The sequence below is a fragment of the Megascapheus bottae genome, chromosome 21 (assembly GCF_031878675.1).
Source record: "Megascapheus bottae isolate mThoBot1 chromosome 21, mThoBot2.hap1, whole genome shotgun sequence".
NCBI classification, from domain to species: domain Eukaryota; kingdom Metazoa; phylum Chordata; class Mammalia; order Rodentia; family Geomyidae; genus Megascapheus; species Megascapheus bottae.
The window spans coordinates 9,420,314-9,436,366 of record NC_143529.1 but is presented as its reverse complement, the minus strand read 5'-3'; the positions used below and the strand labels follow the sequence as shown (position 1 = coordinate 9,436,366).

The following is a 16,053-nucleotide window of genomic DNA, read 5'->3' as shown; positions in this document are numbered from 1 at the left end:
TTTTTACATTCTCACTAATCTTGATCTTTCTATTCATAAAAGTATTAAAAATTGATGCCCAGGTGCTGTGCCATATATATATATATATATATTAAACATCTCATGCTACATACTGGCAATGTCCAAATGACACCTCCTGCCCATGTGGTTGATAATTAAACTGCCAGATTACACCATGGTGAGGGCTTCACAAATATTTATGTGTCATAAATTATTAATTTATGTTCAATACAGTGTCAGCATGATAAACACTTGCTTACTTTGATCATTAGGTGGGAATGATTTGGGATACATTTAAATTATACTGTAGATTTTCTTCTGACATATATTTTTTGTCCACTTGTAATTTTCATTTAACTAGGTAGTCACTTCACAGTAATAAGCCTGCAGATATTGGACTACATTTTTTTATTTAAAGAATTTATTAACATTGATTTTTATATCATATTTCAAATGATGTGTTTAACAAAAAGTATTCAAGATGGACTGCATTTTTTTTCTTTTTTTAATAATTTTTTATTGTGATTAATAGAAGGATTACATTATATTCACTAGATAGAAGGTGCATAACTTCACAAACATTGATAACCTTTCTCATGACATGGTCCCCATTTCCCTCCCACCCTTCCCCCACTTATCTTGATTGCCCCCTTCCCTATCCAATTTCAAATAACCAATTAAGCACATATAAAATATATCAGATAACAAGGTGAAAAATTGTAACAACATGAGATAACCAAGGGATAGCAAAAGAGATGAGAGATAACATACTGCATTAAGGACAACAGTCACTCATTATGTGGCTTTTGTTTCCTTATCCTGGAGGTCCTTACATTTAGTGTTGTACTATTTAGCCTAATGTCTCTAGATTTTGTTCTATTGTAAATCTCTGCTAGGAGAACCCAAGGTTTCTACTAATTATGACAAATGAGGGAGACTATTGGGCCTATGTTCCTTTGGGTCTGGCTTACTTCATTTAATATTTTTTTTCTAAGTCTTTCCATTTCCTTACAAATGGGACGATGTTGTTCTTCCTCATTTGATGAGTGGATCAACAAGATGTGGTATTTATACACAATGGAATTCTATGCTGTTATCAGAAAGAAGGATGGACTGCATCTTTTTAAAACTTCCCAATTTAATGAAAAGCATATAAATAACCAAAGTAGAAAAGACTGAACAAAGAACCCAAGTTCTTCTTGTGCCCACCAGCTAACTTTCTGTGAGTGAAAATGTGTGAGGTGAAAAAAATATTCTTGGGCACCATGGCTACACAGATGGGCATTTAAACAAATAATTTGGAACCCTGTTCTAATTCTCTGAGTCATATAGAGATGTTCCTGGTGGCCTTGTTGGCTGGAGACTTTATCTACAATTAGGTGAAGAAACCTGAGGTAACAGTATTTCCTACGAGTTACTGAAAATACAAATACCGTCTCTCAGCCTTGAACAGTGCTGGTGCTGAGCACGTATTCTCATTTTGTCTGCTCCATCCTTACACAGGGATGAGTTTTCCTAGAAGATTGCCCCCTATATAAACAATGTACAGGGAAGCTTTGTACAGTTCCAAAGTGAAAAGTCAGACAAGAAACAAATAGAAAGCATATGATTTTGAATGATGGTTCAACTTTTATTACTATTAATTTTACAAAGGTTTTTATATGATTTTACTTACATGCATATACTATACTTTGATCAGATTCACCTAATCTATATTGTTCTTTAATACTCTTCCCCCCACACTTTTAATGATTTTTAGTGGGTTCCATTGAGCTTTCTTCGTCGTCGTCCTCCTCCCCCTACTTCTCCTTTTCTCCCTCCTCCTCCTCTTTCTCCTCTTCTTCCTCCTCTTTCTCCTTCTCTTCTTTTTCTTTGCTAGATATTAAGATTGGAACTCAGAACTTCATGCTTGCTTTACTTACTTGGCATTCTTTCTAGGCATAATTCCTCATTAAAAGAAAGTTCAAAATATTAATCTTTGTGTTTTGCTGATATTGAAAATGGGTAGCAATTTAAAATCCACTTCCCTCTTCTCCACATATTGATTTAGGGATTTATTTTAAACCTCTGAAGCAAATGTATTCTGAATATTTCAAGTGAAAGCAGAACATTGGTTAAGACAGAATCTACTTTTAATTTCAGAAAGAGAATCAATTCATGGATTGCCTAACATTTTCCTGGAAAACAAATGTCTCACTTGTTGCTTCTAAAAGCATGACAAGAAATCTGGATTTTCTTTGGATCATTCTTGCCAGTGGGGTATTTATACACACACATTCTACTTTACTCTTTCCTTGAACAAGCATGTGTGTGTACACACATGCACATGTGCATTTCTTCTAACTTCATGGTATGACATATTTTATTCATATGCTCATTCTGACCTCCCTCCCTCCTTCCCTCTCTCCCTCCCTCCCTCCTTCCCTGTCTGTCTGTCAGTCTGTCTCTCAGTCTGTCACATTCACAACCACCCTCTCCTCCCCCACAGAGACTCTCTAGCTATGCTCCTGTGCACACTTTTCTTAAGTATTAATTAGGTTTCCTCTAATCATGATCTCCAAGTTGCAGAACTATCAGATAGCATCCTGCTTGTACATTCCTTGATTGTCTTCTGTGATGTTTGCAGTGGTGATTAATTTCTAGAGTGCTGATAACCATATGATATACATTCCTGTACATGGCATTTGCTTTACTGTATAACAATGTATTACTTTATAGTCAGATGCCTACTGTATTTTGTAGGTTTCTGTTTATTTTTCTTATATCCAATGTTTTTCCCAGTCCCATTCCCCCCCCCTTTTTTTTGGTGTGCGGGCACTCAGAACCTTGCGCTCTCATTCACTCATGCTGACAGTTCTAGTTAAGCCAGCCTCCAGTTCTGACTTTGTGCTGAGTAACATGTTTGCTGTGACTAGATTTGTGTTTTTATCCTCTGATCTCAATCTCCTGAGGAGCTAGGAATATAGGCATGAACCATTAGCACCCAATTTGTCCCTTTATATTTAAGCACTATATTAGAAATCTGACAGTGTTGTCTTTAGAGTAGTTCACATTTATAGAAACTTTCTTTTGGCATCAGTAACACTTTACTACAGTTCATAGAAATAGCTTTTCATGACTTGGAGTTGCCCATCTGTTCTGAGGTTTAGGATGAACTTCACAGCTCTTCCTGAGGGACATTCATAAACCTTGATCTCACGCTGCTCTGAGGAGAGATATTAGCTAAGAATATAAAAGGAGGTCTCTGTGTGATCATCCAACAAGTGTGCGGGATGGACATGGATCTACATCTTCTTCAAGTATCCACAGCATTCCAACTTAGGTCTTCTGCTCTCTTCTTGGATCTCTACTACTCTGCCAGAGTCTTGGAATCGTCTTGGTGAATGTTCCTGTCATTAGGACACACGAAAACACTAATTTCCTATTTAAACCTCGCCATTTGGATGAGTCACACATTCAGAAATATCTGAGCCTACCATAACATTCTATATTAGGTACAGCTTGCTCTGTCTCTTCACTTGAGGTGGCCATCTTGTCATTGCTTTAAAGGTGGATTAGAGTTTTCCAGGGACACTTGCTGTCTCACAAAGAAGGTTTGGCTCCCTCTGTACCTATATGAAGATGGTTATTATGTGTGTGGAACTGGAAGTTATGAGAGTATTGACACACATCGTAGCTGTTTGCTTTATCTTTTTTTTTTTTAATTGCAGAGACATCTATATTGAAGTGGCTGGTCATACAGAAATTAAGCCAAACTTTCTTTGTTTCTTTTTTTCTTTCTTTCTTTCTTTTTCTTCTTTTCCTTCTTTCTTTCTTCTTTTTTTTAATCGATGTAAATCTCCCATGCTGTTTAAATGTCGGAACTAAATTTACCAAACTTGGCAGATTTGTAAAGCAGAACAGGAGTGCCAAGTATGCCCAGTTTCAAGCAGAGAGAGTTCTAACAGTTCCTGAAATACTTGTAGGAGGCACCTGGCGGCGATCACAGTTTCACAATCCTTCCCCAGCGCCTACCTTGCTAACTGCCATCTCTCCACACCGATTATTACAGTGACGATAAAGTGTCAGAATAGCACAGTCCTAAAAAAAAAAAGAAAAAAGAAAAAAAAAAAGACTAGCCGCCGAAAGGCAAGCACCCTCCCACAAAATCATTCTGCTGGAGAGCCCCAAGCAGGAATTAAACTGATTCCTGACATCACAGCAAGATGATTTTGCCAAACAAAGAGGGAGCCAGTGGGAGGTGGAAAGCACACATATGTACCTGCAGATATGACAGATATGCCTTTTCCCTCCACCTTCTCAGGGATTATTGTCTGAGATTCTACGTAAGGAAGAAGACCCTAGGACAGCCTCGCAGTCTCTTTTGGTAAACCTGAGGGCCATGCAGAATTTCCTCAATCTGCCAGAAGTGGAGCGGGATCGAATTTACCAAGATGAGCGAGAGCGAAGCATGAACCCCAACGTGAGCATGGTCTCCTCCGCCTCCAGCAGTCCCAGTTCCTCCCGAACCCCTCAGGTGAGATGTTGGCTCCATTCCTCACTTGGAGCCACCTGGCTGCCCTGAGATGCTTGACAAAGAAGTGATATAATCCAGTGAACATATGGTTTCTGACATATAAGGACAGTAGCCCTGTAGCAATTTTTATGTCATTTCTATCTCTCTAGGAAAGTTCTATTCCTTTACATGTATGGCACATGGAGAGGATAAGGAGTGGGAGGCATGCTCTGAGAGCATGCATTATAGCTGCTTAGTTAAGGAAAAAATGGTTAAAGGTTTGGGTAAAGCTGAGTTTGTATAGTCTATCTATCTATCTATCTATCTATCTATCTATCTATCTATCTATCTATGTATGTTTGTCTTTTTAACTCAAGATATGAGCACTGTCTCTGAGGTTTTTTTAGTTTTACTTTATTTTGTTTTGTTTTTCTCTCAAAGATAGTGTTCTACCACTTCAGCCAAAACTCCACTTCTGATTCAGGCTTTGAACTGCATTCTTCAGATCTCAGCCTCCTGAGTAGCTAGCATTTACAGGCATGATTTACCAGGGCCCAGTTATGTTTGTTTGTATGGGAAAAAAGTGACTTGGGGTAAGGGCTAGAGAGTAGTCTAAGTTTTGTTTTCTGCAACGAAATGGGGACATCCCTTGCATAATGAAGCCTGCAAAGGCAGTTGGAGTATCATCCAGCGATTGCTAGAAAAGAATAATGGAAAAGTAGGCCTCAGTTACTTTCCTTTCCAGGATTATCTCATTGGACTTGGTGGTTTCCATCTTTCCTTTCTATACATGTTTACAATATTTTGTTCTCAGGCCCTCTTGCAAATGTGTGTGCTTAATGCTTTAAGACTTCTAGTTACAGGGCTGAGGACTCGAGGCCACCAGTAGTCATTACCAACTCAACTCTGAGCCTACTCATTCCTTATCTACTCCTTATTTCCTCTCAAGTTTAATACTCACTTGGTTTATGATAAAGCCATTTCATTCCCTGTTGCTAGGATGAGGTATGGGTTCTGACTGAGTGACAGTTCTCAGAACTATCTTAGTGCCAAGAATACATTTGTGCAAATATGCTTCTTAATCAGAGATTTTTAGACACTAGAGTTTTTGTTTCATATGAGTACCTTTTCTGATAAATTCCAAGGAGTTGATTAGCTTAGAATTGGAACTTTATTTTAGGATAAGTATTTGGCATTTTCCAAGTATATAAACTTTTATTTACATGCATAGTGATTCCTTTCATATATATATATATATATATTTTTTTTTTTTGCGGGGGGGAGTCATGGGGCTTGAACTTGGCCTGAGTGCTGTCCCTGAGCTCTTCAGCTCAAGGCTACCACCCTACCCTTGAGCCAAGCCCCACTTCCTGTTTTCTAGAATCTAATTGGAGATAAGTGTCTCAGGTCCTTTTATGCCTGAGCTGGCTTTGAACCTTGATCCTCAGATCTCAGCCTCCTGAGTAGCTAAGATTACAGGCATGAGCCATGGAGCCCGGCCCTTCGTATTTTTGTACTCTTATGTTTTTAATTAAAGATCATTTTCAATTAGATACAACCATACTGTTCTTAGTAAATTATGAGTTTTCATTAGTGTTCAGCTTTGGAGAAGTGTACCCAAGCATTTTTATTTATTTTTTCTCTAAGATTTAGGTGGATACATTGATTAAATTGAGCAAGTTGTTAATTGTCACCACTTTTTACCACTTTGGAAGCCCATTAGATCATTACTGGAGAGCCTAGCTGTCCTTCATGGCCATTTAATGATGCAAAATTTCCCAGAATATTCCCTATTTTTACATTTTGGAAACAACTGCAGGTTTATTTGTCTTGTTTTCTGCTCCTTTTAAAATAATTTTCAGCTAAGATTCTATCTTAGGCATTTTTTTAAAGACCCGATAGTTTTCAGTGTTTGACTAATTTAGAAGGCCACACAATGATTGACAACATTGTGGGATACTTAAAAAAATCATAATAATTCCTAGGTAAATGGCTAGGGCCTAGCAGGAAAGCAGATCCTTGCTAACCCACTGCCAGTTGATCTGGAGATGCATACTTGTCCCTATTCCTGGCTGTGGAGCCTGAAAGATGTTTGAGTTCTGGTCATTGTAACTTAACGTGGTGCAGCAGGTTCTTTAGCAAGTTCACCATCTTCTTTTTCACCATCAGCTTCTTTATCTGCAAAATGAATACCCTGACAGCAAACTCTCTAGATTCACCTGGGAATCAAATAAGAGAAGCTAAAACATGTTCTAAGAGAACATGGCACACAAAGAGAAGCCAGTTCTCTTTTTCAGACTCATTGACATGGCAGTAATTGGAAAATAGTATGGGCGGCAGGGAGGTCTATGGAAAATGGCAACCATTACTTGATGCTCTTGGGAAGCATTCGCTTCATGTGAGCTTTGAGTAAGTCCCGTGTCCAGACATCCTTGTAAGTGATGGCACAGTGTCCCCACTGTTCATCTGCACGCTGCTTGAGCTACGGAGAACAGCGCAGGGCACCAGTAGAGGAAAGGGTAGGATTGGCAACAACTCCTTTGCTTTTGTTATCGAAGGTGAATGAGGCAAAAAGACAGAGCCCAGGTTAGAACAGTTCCAGCTGCCAGGCCCCTGTGCCCAAGGAAGGGGGATGATTCTCAGAGTCCTGCCTCTAGGGGAAAGAAAAAACTGCTGAGACCCCCTTGCGAGAGCTCTTAGAGCAAATGCTCTGACAGTCTTTCAGGCCACGGAGATTCGGGTGTTTTAGGGTATTCCTAACCCCAAGAAGTACAGACACCTCTGTTGTCCTTCATTTGTCTCTGAAGCTGATGGGAAATCATTCAATTAAAACGAGCACGCAGACTACATAAAACCACAATATGAGTTTAAGAAAATGAAAACGGCGTATCAAAGGCATTCTGAAGCCTAGTTTCATGAAATGAAATTTTGTTTCATTTCCACTGATTTCCTAGGTGAAATTAGGTGACTGTCTGGGTAGCATAATGATGATAATGATAGGAAACCATACATACTCAAATGACATCCATACAGCTTTAATAAAGAATGAGAGGGACTCTAGGGAAGACATTAAATTGAGTAATAATTTATTATTTAGAGACCTCTACCCATTTACTCTTTTTTTTTTCTGGAAGAATTGACTCTTCCTGCAAAGGTGTGCTGGTTTTAGAAATAATAAGCTGTGTGTTTTGCATGTATGTTTGGCAGCTAGGTGAGTATGTACAGTCTGGCCATCTTACCTGTGCAGCACCTAGGATTCTGTGAGGGAGAGAGCAGGGTTGACAGGAGTCTGCCTGTCCTATAGGAATGCCCTGCAATTATTTCCAATCACAATTAACCTGATTAGAATAATGGACAGGAAGTGTCCCTCTGTAGCTAATGCAGTCTGGCATCAGCTGACTGAAATCCTTTGATAATTTCTGCACAGATGGCTGGGCTGAATGCAGCACTTTTTAAATTATTATTTTCATGGTCTCTTGGTAGGCCAAAACCTCGACACCGACAACAGACCTCCCTATTAAGGTGGACGGCGCCAACGTCAACATCACAGCTGCCATTTATGACGAGATCCAACAGGAGATGAAAAGGGCCAAGGTGTCTCAAGCCCTGTTTGCCAAAGTGGCTGCAAATAAAAGTCAGGTGAGTGGTTTTTAAAGCAGCAAAGTCCAGGGCTGGAATCAGACCCTCCTATAAAAATACATCTGTTCTTATAATATAATAACAATAATAATCCCCAGGGAGCCCATCATATTTTTGCCTTTTGCTCCTTTTCTCCTCCCACTGGAGTTCAAAACAGAGAAAGCCCTAGCTAATTTTCTTTCCCCTTCAAAGTGTTAAAATAATAATCGTAATGGAATGATGATTTTCTCCCCCTATCCTTTCTTTTTTTTGCTTCTTTTATTTTGGGGAGAGGAAAGGTCAATATTTAAGCTTTTTAATTTTTCTTCTATTTGAACAAATCTTAGACTGTTTATAAAAGAGCACTTTCCTGGGGACCATGTTTAACCAGGTCTCATCTTCTTTCCCATTCCCTCCAGGGGAAGGACTGTCTTGGTCATAATCACCACTTTCCCCAACCCCAGAGACACCTTACCATGTCAGGTGTTTCTTTTATATACAGAATACAGTTGTTCTTCCAGAGGAAAACACAGGTGGGAGATCCAGAGTAAGTGCTAAATTCTTTTAACAGGAAAACATAGAAGCTTACCCAGTTTAAAACACACACACACACACACACACACACACACACACACACACACACACACACACACATACACACACACAAAAAAAAACCTTAAGAGTGTCGGGATTGTGGAGAATGCAGTGCCCAGGGGAGAGGAGAAGACAGATGCTTAGATTTTTTTTTTTTTAATTTCTGACAGTAGCAACAGTTGGTGGCATCTACTCTCAATTTGTTTAAAGGGACAACTCTTCCTGACTATAGAATCTATCCTTGGTCAATTTGAGGTGATCACTTGTTTATCAAGATAAGCAATTAATGCAGAGGGGAGGAAAAGTCAGTTAAAGCTTAATTTTGAGAGCCCTTTGAATTTGAGCTTGATTTCCTCTGTGAGTTTTGCATGACAAATGTTTTCATTCCTACATATATAAATGGTAACATGGGCCCAGCCTCTCTCTAACAGATCTTCTCATGCAGTTATAATTATCATGTTTCTATTAAACAAGAAAGGTCTCAAAAACACATTTTAAAACGACAAATATTGTATTTAGGACAATTATATTGTTTAAGAAATAGCTTTTTTTTAACCTGTAGTTTTGTGGTAAACTAAGTTACTTTCAGATGTTAATAAAGGAAGAGTGAAAGAATATCAAGGAACTTTGAAGAGGGCTGACATGTTTGTTTTCTCAATTTCTATGTAACCATTTCTCCAGATTAACTATGACTCTTTTTGTCAATGAAATCAGTGAAATACTGTTTGTTAAGAGATGATGTCCAACCATAGTATGAAATACACGAAAAGAAAATACCATAGAGCCTTCTTAAACTGTTAAATGCATAAAATCCCATGTACCACATGGCAAAATATAATGAGAGTTGGAGCTGTTAAACGAATAAAGCTGTTAAATGCATAATGCCACTTGGCAAAACTACTGTGCATTTAATGGTTTTCCACTGTGTAATAAAGGACATATGTGGTAAATGTGCAGTGAGGATAAAAGCTGCACAATTGATTTTGCAAACCTGCCCCTTAGTTCTGACTTGATACAAATATCAAAGTTTCACTGGTCTTTTCTTTTATAAGCGTCTTTCAAGAAAACCTGAAGACCACAGTCTGAGAACTTGATTTTAAATGCCTGTAATCTTCCGGGTGCCTTGGCACCATAGCTATTGGAATTAGGGATGCCTCCAGCCTCCCAAAAGTAATTCAGGTGGCTGATTGAAAGCTGTGGTTGCCAACTGGCAGAAGTGTATTTTGGTGCCTACTGAAGAAATTAGTACTCCTGATTGTGTAGGTTCTGCAGGCAAGTATATGTCTGGGAATTAGCAGGCTGAAGGCTGAGATGGAGCCTAAGTAGGGGTAAGACACTTTAGAGGTTTTCCTTTGTTTTCATGGGACAATGGTCTCCTTGTCATTTATGTATAGGGAACCTTTTTGCAAGTAGCTAACTAGACACATAAATATGCATTGTGAAAATGATGCTACCAAACAAAATAAATTTAATTGATAGTTTCAAAGGCAGTTGAACAAAGGAAAAGATATTCACTTATTTGTAAATACCAAGTTTCACTTGATACGCTATTTAATGAAATCAGATGCCAGATTTAGACCTTGTCCATTCATTTGCTTCATATTTTCTCTCTCTCTCTATATATATATAATATATATATTACATGTATATATGTATACACATAATATATCATGTAATAATTATATAAAACATAATCATTATATATTATATGTATTGTGTTATATACATGCATGTGTGTGTGTGTATAACTCACTACAGGACAGATACTCACCAAGTCTTGTCCAGAGGCAATAAGCACTCCATTAGTTTGTGAGAACTGAGACCACAGAAGCTTTCTCCTCTCCTTTATTACTTCTGCCTTCTCTTATTTTTCATTGGAGTATTCAGAGGTTCCCAAGAGTGACTGAGGAGTTAAATTCATCTCAAGGGCTTTCCATTCTCATGGAGGCCAAATTAGTGAAACCTTTAATTAGGAACCCTTATGAACCAGAGGAGGGCTGAGAGCCCTGAAGGCTCAGTTCAGATACGTGTAACAACTCTCTCCTCCATTAGAATTTTCTTCTGAAATGAAGAGGAACCTCTTTCTGTTAAATCCCCTTCATTCTTGGTTGGTATGAATTGCTATAATCAACAGTTAAAAATTATACCAAACACTTCCCTGGGTATTTAGGAGTTAGGAAAATGAGAGGAAAGTTTCAGGAGAAATTAAGGGTCAGGCTCTGAAGTGGTCCTCAGGCTGTGACTCCAGCGGCCAGGCGCAGTAGGAGGGGAAGCAGTTCAGAAAAGGGGTTGAAAGGGTGACAAAGGAGTAAGTCATGAAAATCCACCACTGAGAAGTAGGTGTGCATTTTCCTAGTTCATGGGTTATATCAGGATTTGTTTTGGGGTCCCGGCTCATGGCCAGACCCTTTATCACAGACAGGTCAGTCCATTGTCTAGTTGTTCTGAGTGTCTTCCATCTGACCCTGGCTGCATATTGCACCTCCTAATTTTCCTTCATTTTTTGACTTAGGGTCAGTTTAGTCACTTGGAGTACATTTTTGGTTGTCTGTGGTTTTTTTTTTTAATGTGAATTCTGAAGATTTATCTTTTCCTCCCTCAGAAGAATCAGCTCGTAGAACAGGAAGACATGAGGGTCAGTGCCCGTCCCCTATGCAGTTAATGGAGAGGCGTCCTTAGCACAGGGACGCCTGGCCTTCCCTCATTGATTCTTGCCACCTGTGATCAGAGGGGTGTTTGCACTAGGTACCCCGGTGTCCCCAGCCTTCCTCCAGGGAATGGCAAGTACTCTGGAGCCTATTCTTCAGTCACATTCAAATGGAATCAATTGCCCCTCATCCAGCCCCTATCCACCATCATGTCCTCATATCTGCTGTCTCTACTTTTGAAAGCCAGGTGTATTTCTGCTCATAAAATGCTGAGAATCATCTAATCTTGCCTTTCCTTTCCTTTTTTTTCTGTTTTATTTATTTATTTGTTTGTTTGTTTGTTTGTTTACTTTGGTGGGTCATGAGACTTGAACTCGGCCTGGGCAATGTCCCTGAGCTCTTCAGCTCAAGACTACTGCCCTACCCCTGGGCCTAGATGTTGTCCCTAAACTCTTCAGTTCAAGGCTACCACCCTACCCTTGAGCCAAGCCCCACTTCCTATTTTTCTAGGGGTTAATTGGAGTCTCAGGTTCTTTTGTGCCCGGGCTGGCTTTGCACCTTGATCCTCAGATCTCAGCCTCCTGAGTAGCTGGGATTACAGGCGCTGAGCCACTGCACCCGGCTTTTTTTTTTTTTAAGAGAAATATGAAAATATATTAGTTGGTAAAGTCAAAGACTCAAACTACATTTGGGTAAAAATAGAGTAAGGAGAGAAATGAAAGGAGTTTATTTTGATTTCTATTTCTTCTTCTATTAGAAAAATAGAAACAAACTAAGGAGAAAAACCTTCATCATTATTCTGTGCTTGTTCTCGGTATTAGGAAGGCAGAAAAGCTGAGATGCTGTACTCTTCTCTTACCCACTTCCCACCACCTATAGCAATTACATGTATTCTCTTTATGACTAAACTTATTTCTCAAAGATTCCACATACATGTAGAATCTTTCCATATCTTGCTTACTTCATTTGTCATGACGTCCTCTAGGTCTATCCATGTAACAAATGGCAGAATCTTCCCTTTTTAGGACTGAGTAATATTCCATCATTAATGTGTAGATATAGGTATAATGTATCTATAGATATATAACATTTTCTTTACACATTCATCTATCAAGAAATACTTAAATTGCTTCCATATCATAGATTTTGTGAATAATACTGCAATGTATATGGAAGTGCAGGTACCTTTATGAAATGATGCATGCATAAATGACTTACACAGAGGAAACATTGCTACATCATATAGTAGTTCTATTTTTACTCTCTTTAGGAACCTCCACTGTGCTTTCCATAAGAACTTCAAATATACATTTCTGCCTGTGCACTTGGATTTATCTACACCCTTCCCAACATTTGTTAGCTGTTGTCTTTGTGACAATAGCCATTCTAAGAAGTGTGAAGTGATATTTCATGGTGATTTTTATTTGCATTGCCCTGGTAATTTGTTATATCCAGTACCTTTTCATAAATTGGTTGGCCATTTTTTGTCTTCTTTGGAGAAATGTCAGTTCAAATTCTTTTGTCTATATTCTCTCCCTCCCTCCCTCCCTCTCTCTCCCTCTCTCTCTCTCTCTCTTCCCCCCTCTCTCTCCCTCTTTCTCTCTCTCTTCCCCCCTCTCTTTCCCTCTCCCTCTCCCCCCTCTCTCTCCCCTCCTTCTCTTTCTCTGTGTGTGCATGTGCATGCATGCATGTGTGTAGATCCTAAGGTTTGTACTAGAGATAAATATTAAGCCACTAGAAGAGGACAAGGGGAAAGCTCCTTTCTTATGTTAATAAAAACATATATTAATGTTTCAAAGGCCACAGTAAGTGGGAAGTCAGTATAATGGGGCCTGAATATCCTGGCAGGCCGTACAATCTTCCCTTCTTTTTTTTTTTTTTTTTTTTTGCCAGTCCTGGGCTTGAGCTTAGGGCCTGAGCACTGTCCTTGGACTTTCTCAAGGCTAGAGCTCTCCCATTTGAGCCTCAGCACCACTTCTGTCTTTTTTCTATGTATGTGGTACCAAGGAATTGAACCCGGGTCTTTGTGCATGCTAGGCAACCACTTTTACCACTAGGCCAAACTCCCGGCCCCTCTTCCCTTCTTTTACTTGTAGTATAATCTCAAAGAACTGAAATCTGTTTCAAGAATATCAACGTTATTTTCCATAGGATCTTGAGGTTTATATCAACTTCATAAGAAATAATGAAGTATCAATATTATGATTCATTATGTTAATGTTTCCTACTATAAAACTACCCTTTATTGGCATTCTGAAGTTTATGCCAAATATCTAACCTGTTGCTAATGTTTTCGTACTGATTTTGAGCTCAGTTTTGCTGCAGAAACAGTGGTTAAATTATTGTACATGTTCATTGCACAGTACCTTTGGAAAGTTACTGGTGACTTTTAAGCAAATCCTGTTTCTATGTTAAAAGTACCTCTCTGAAAATCACAAACCATGCTGGGAAGAGGCCAGTGAAATCATGACTCTTCCAATGGAGAATGTCTATGAAAGATTTCTAGCACACTGTTGTAGAGACTATTTCATCGTGTTCTTTTCATAGTGTCTGTGCTAGGCTGCACCATGCTGAGTGCCAAGAAGGTATACGTTTAAGGTGGAACACTTGTATAGAGCCACACTCCTTTAGTATCGCATCCTAAACACTTGCTTGACTATTCTACTCATCACTCTGATCTGCACTAACCATAACCCCAGACCCCACCCCAACCTCCTCTATCAATTTCTTGAGGAAGTTTACTTAGTACTCTGTGTTGTGTCACAATGTTGCAACCTAGACTTGCAGTAAAGGAGTAGAAACACTGGTTGTCTCCTGCTTGGTATTTTACCATAGTGCATTTAGCTGTTAATATATTGCCAGTATTTAAGTGGAGAAGGACAAGAATCTATATTCATTCTTTTTTTGGCAGATATGAATATTTTTTTTTCTAATGTCTTTGCCCACGTATGTATGCATAAAAGCATGCATAAATATTTACATATGGAAAGGCATATAAAATCTTTACAGTGTCATATTATATATATACATGTATTTATGTCTATACCCATGTATTTATGTATACGTACCTCCCCATATATCTATGGTAAAGAGGACAATAGAATGATATACAATTTTTTGACTTGAGGTTAAAGAATTGTTCTTAGAGTTTTCATTACTCTCAATTACAGCCTCAATTCTGGCATCAACATGCATAGAAATTTGACAGACATGCAAAAGGTATCCCAGAGATAGCTGAGAATTGGTCTCCATGAAAATGTTGTTTAGAATGTCAGATGTAATTTTAGAAACTAAAAATTGTGCAAGGCACAATACAATTAACCTTGAACTGTTACCCAAATGCTGGGCACATGTCTTTTTTCAGGTTGAGATGCCTCCTCATCAGGGATTCACTGCAGCCGGTGACAAGTCTCCCCTTGTAGTTAGCCTCTTATCTATTTCAGCTTTCTTGATTAGGTTATCTTGAATCATTAGGGGGGTTATTTATTTTAATAGACACTTATTGGATTCATGAAAAGAGAGTTCGGTGACTAAGAAACAAGAGCTGAATATTCTCTGGCTCATTTCACACTTCAGAAGAGTCTCAACCAGCTGAAGAGAAATCCTTTCACAGTTACAAAAGTTTGTTTGGGGACTTTCTGTGCTTCCACTTAGAAAGCGACTGTCTGTGGTTAATAATAAGAATTTTCTTTTAAGGCACTCAGAAAACATTTCCTTTTGGTTACATATGCTGACATTTTCTGTATTGAAGATGTGGGTGCGTAAGTGGCCTTTTACATTTCTGCTGCAAGAGCCTGACTCACTCTCCTGAGGAGCTGTTCATTTGCCGACTTTCCCATTCATCAGAGTTATACTAGAGGGGCCACACAGTGAGGCACAGTGCCTTCAAGTAACTTGAAGCCATCCTCAGCTCGCTGTTAACACACCAAGGTGAGCAGTAACGGATGTGACTTAGGTCCTGCCTTCCAGGAACTCAGAGCCTTATTCAACAGGAAAAGAGTGACGCTCTTTTGTTAAAGGTCAGAGTGAGCTTATGAACTGGTATTCACTTCTGGTTTGTATCCTGAAATGCCATAAAATAAAAATTTTTCACAGATTTTTTTTTTTTTGAGACAGGGTCTCATTATGTAGTCCATTCTGGCCTTACACTCAAGATGCTGCTGCTGCCACCTCCCTAGTGTGGAGATAACAGTTATGTGCCACCACACCTGGCTGCCTCTTTTGCTTTCTTTCTCTCTCTTTCTCTCCCTTGCTAATTCCAACTATTCATCCCTTTTCTTGGAAAAGACTCCCAGAAAGAGGAGAAATTGGAGCCATACCCGGATGTCCTAGTGTAGGGGGAATATATGACTTTGTACACAGTTGCATTTCAGTACCATGGACAGGAACACTCCATCTTTTCATCTGCCGAGCCCCCTCTACTTACATCATTTTAACATAAAGTTTAGAGCTAGAATTCAAACTCATTCTAGATGGTATTACTGTTCTGTAGAAGACTTCTCCAGTCATTTGAAAAGACTCAGTCTTTGGTATGTGGTTTGATAGGATTTTAAACCCTTATTTTATATATGTATATATATATATTGCCAGTCTTCCATTTCTTTTTAACCAAAGAAAAGCTTTAAATATTCCCACCATATGCAAGAGAGAGAAAGAGCGAGCAAGAGAGAGAGAGACAGACAGACAGACAGACAGAGA

General features: G+C 38.9%; 1 protein-coding gene across 1 annotated transcript in view; it reads left to right on the top strand.

Moving 5' to 3' along the window:
- Satb2 (SATB homeobox 2) overlaps positions 1 to 16,053 on the top strand; it is a 181,600-nt gene that overhangs the window by 123,177 nt on the left and 42,370 nt on the right. The window contains exons 8-9 of the mRNA XM_090354561.1: positions 4,304 to 4,516; positions 7,979 to 8,134. Coding sequence (XP_090210687.1) covers positions 4,304 to 4,516; positions 7,979 to 8,134 — 369 coding nt within the window. The remainder of the gene's footprint in view (positions 1 to 4,303; positions 4,517 to 7,978; positions 8,135 to 16,053) is intronic.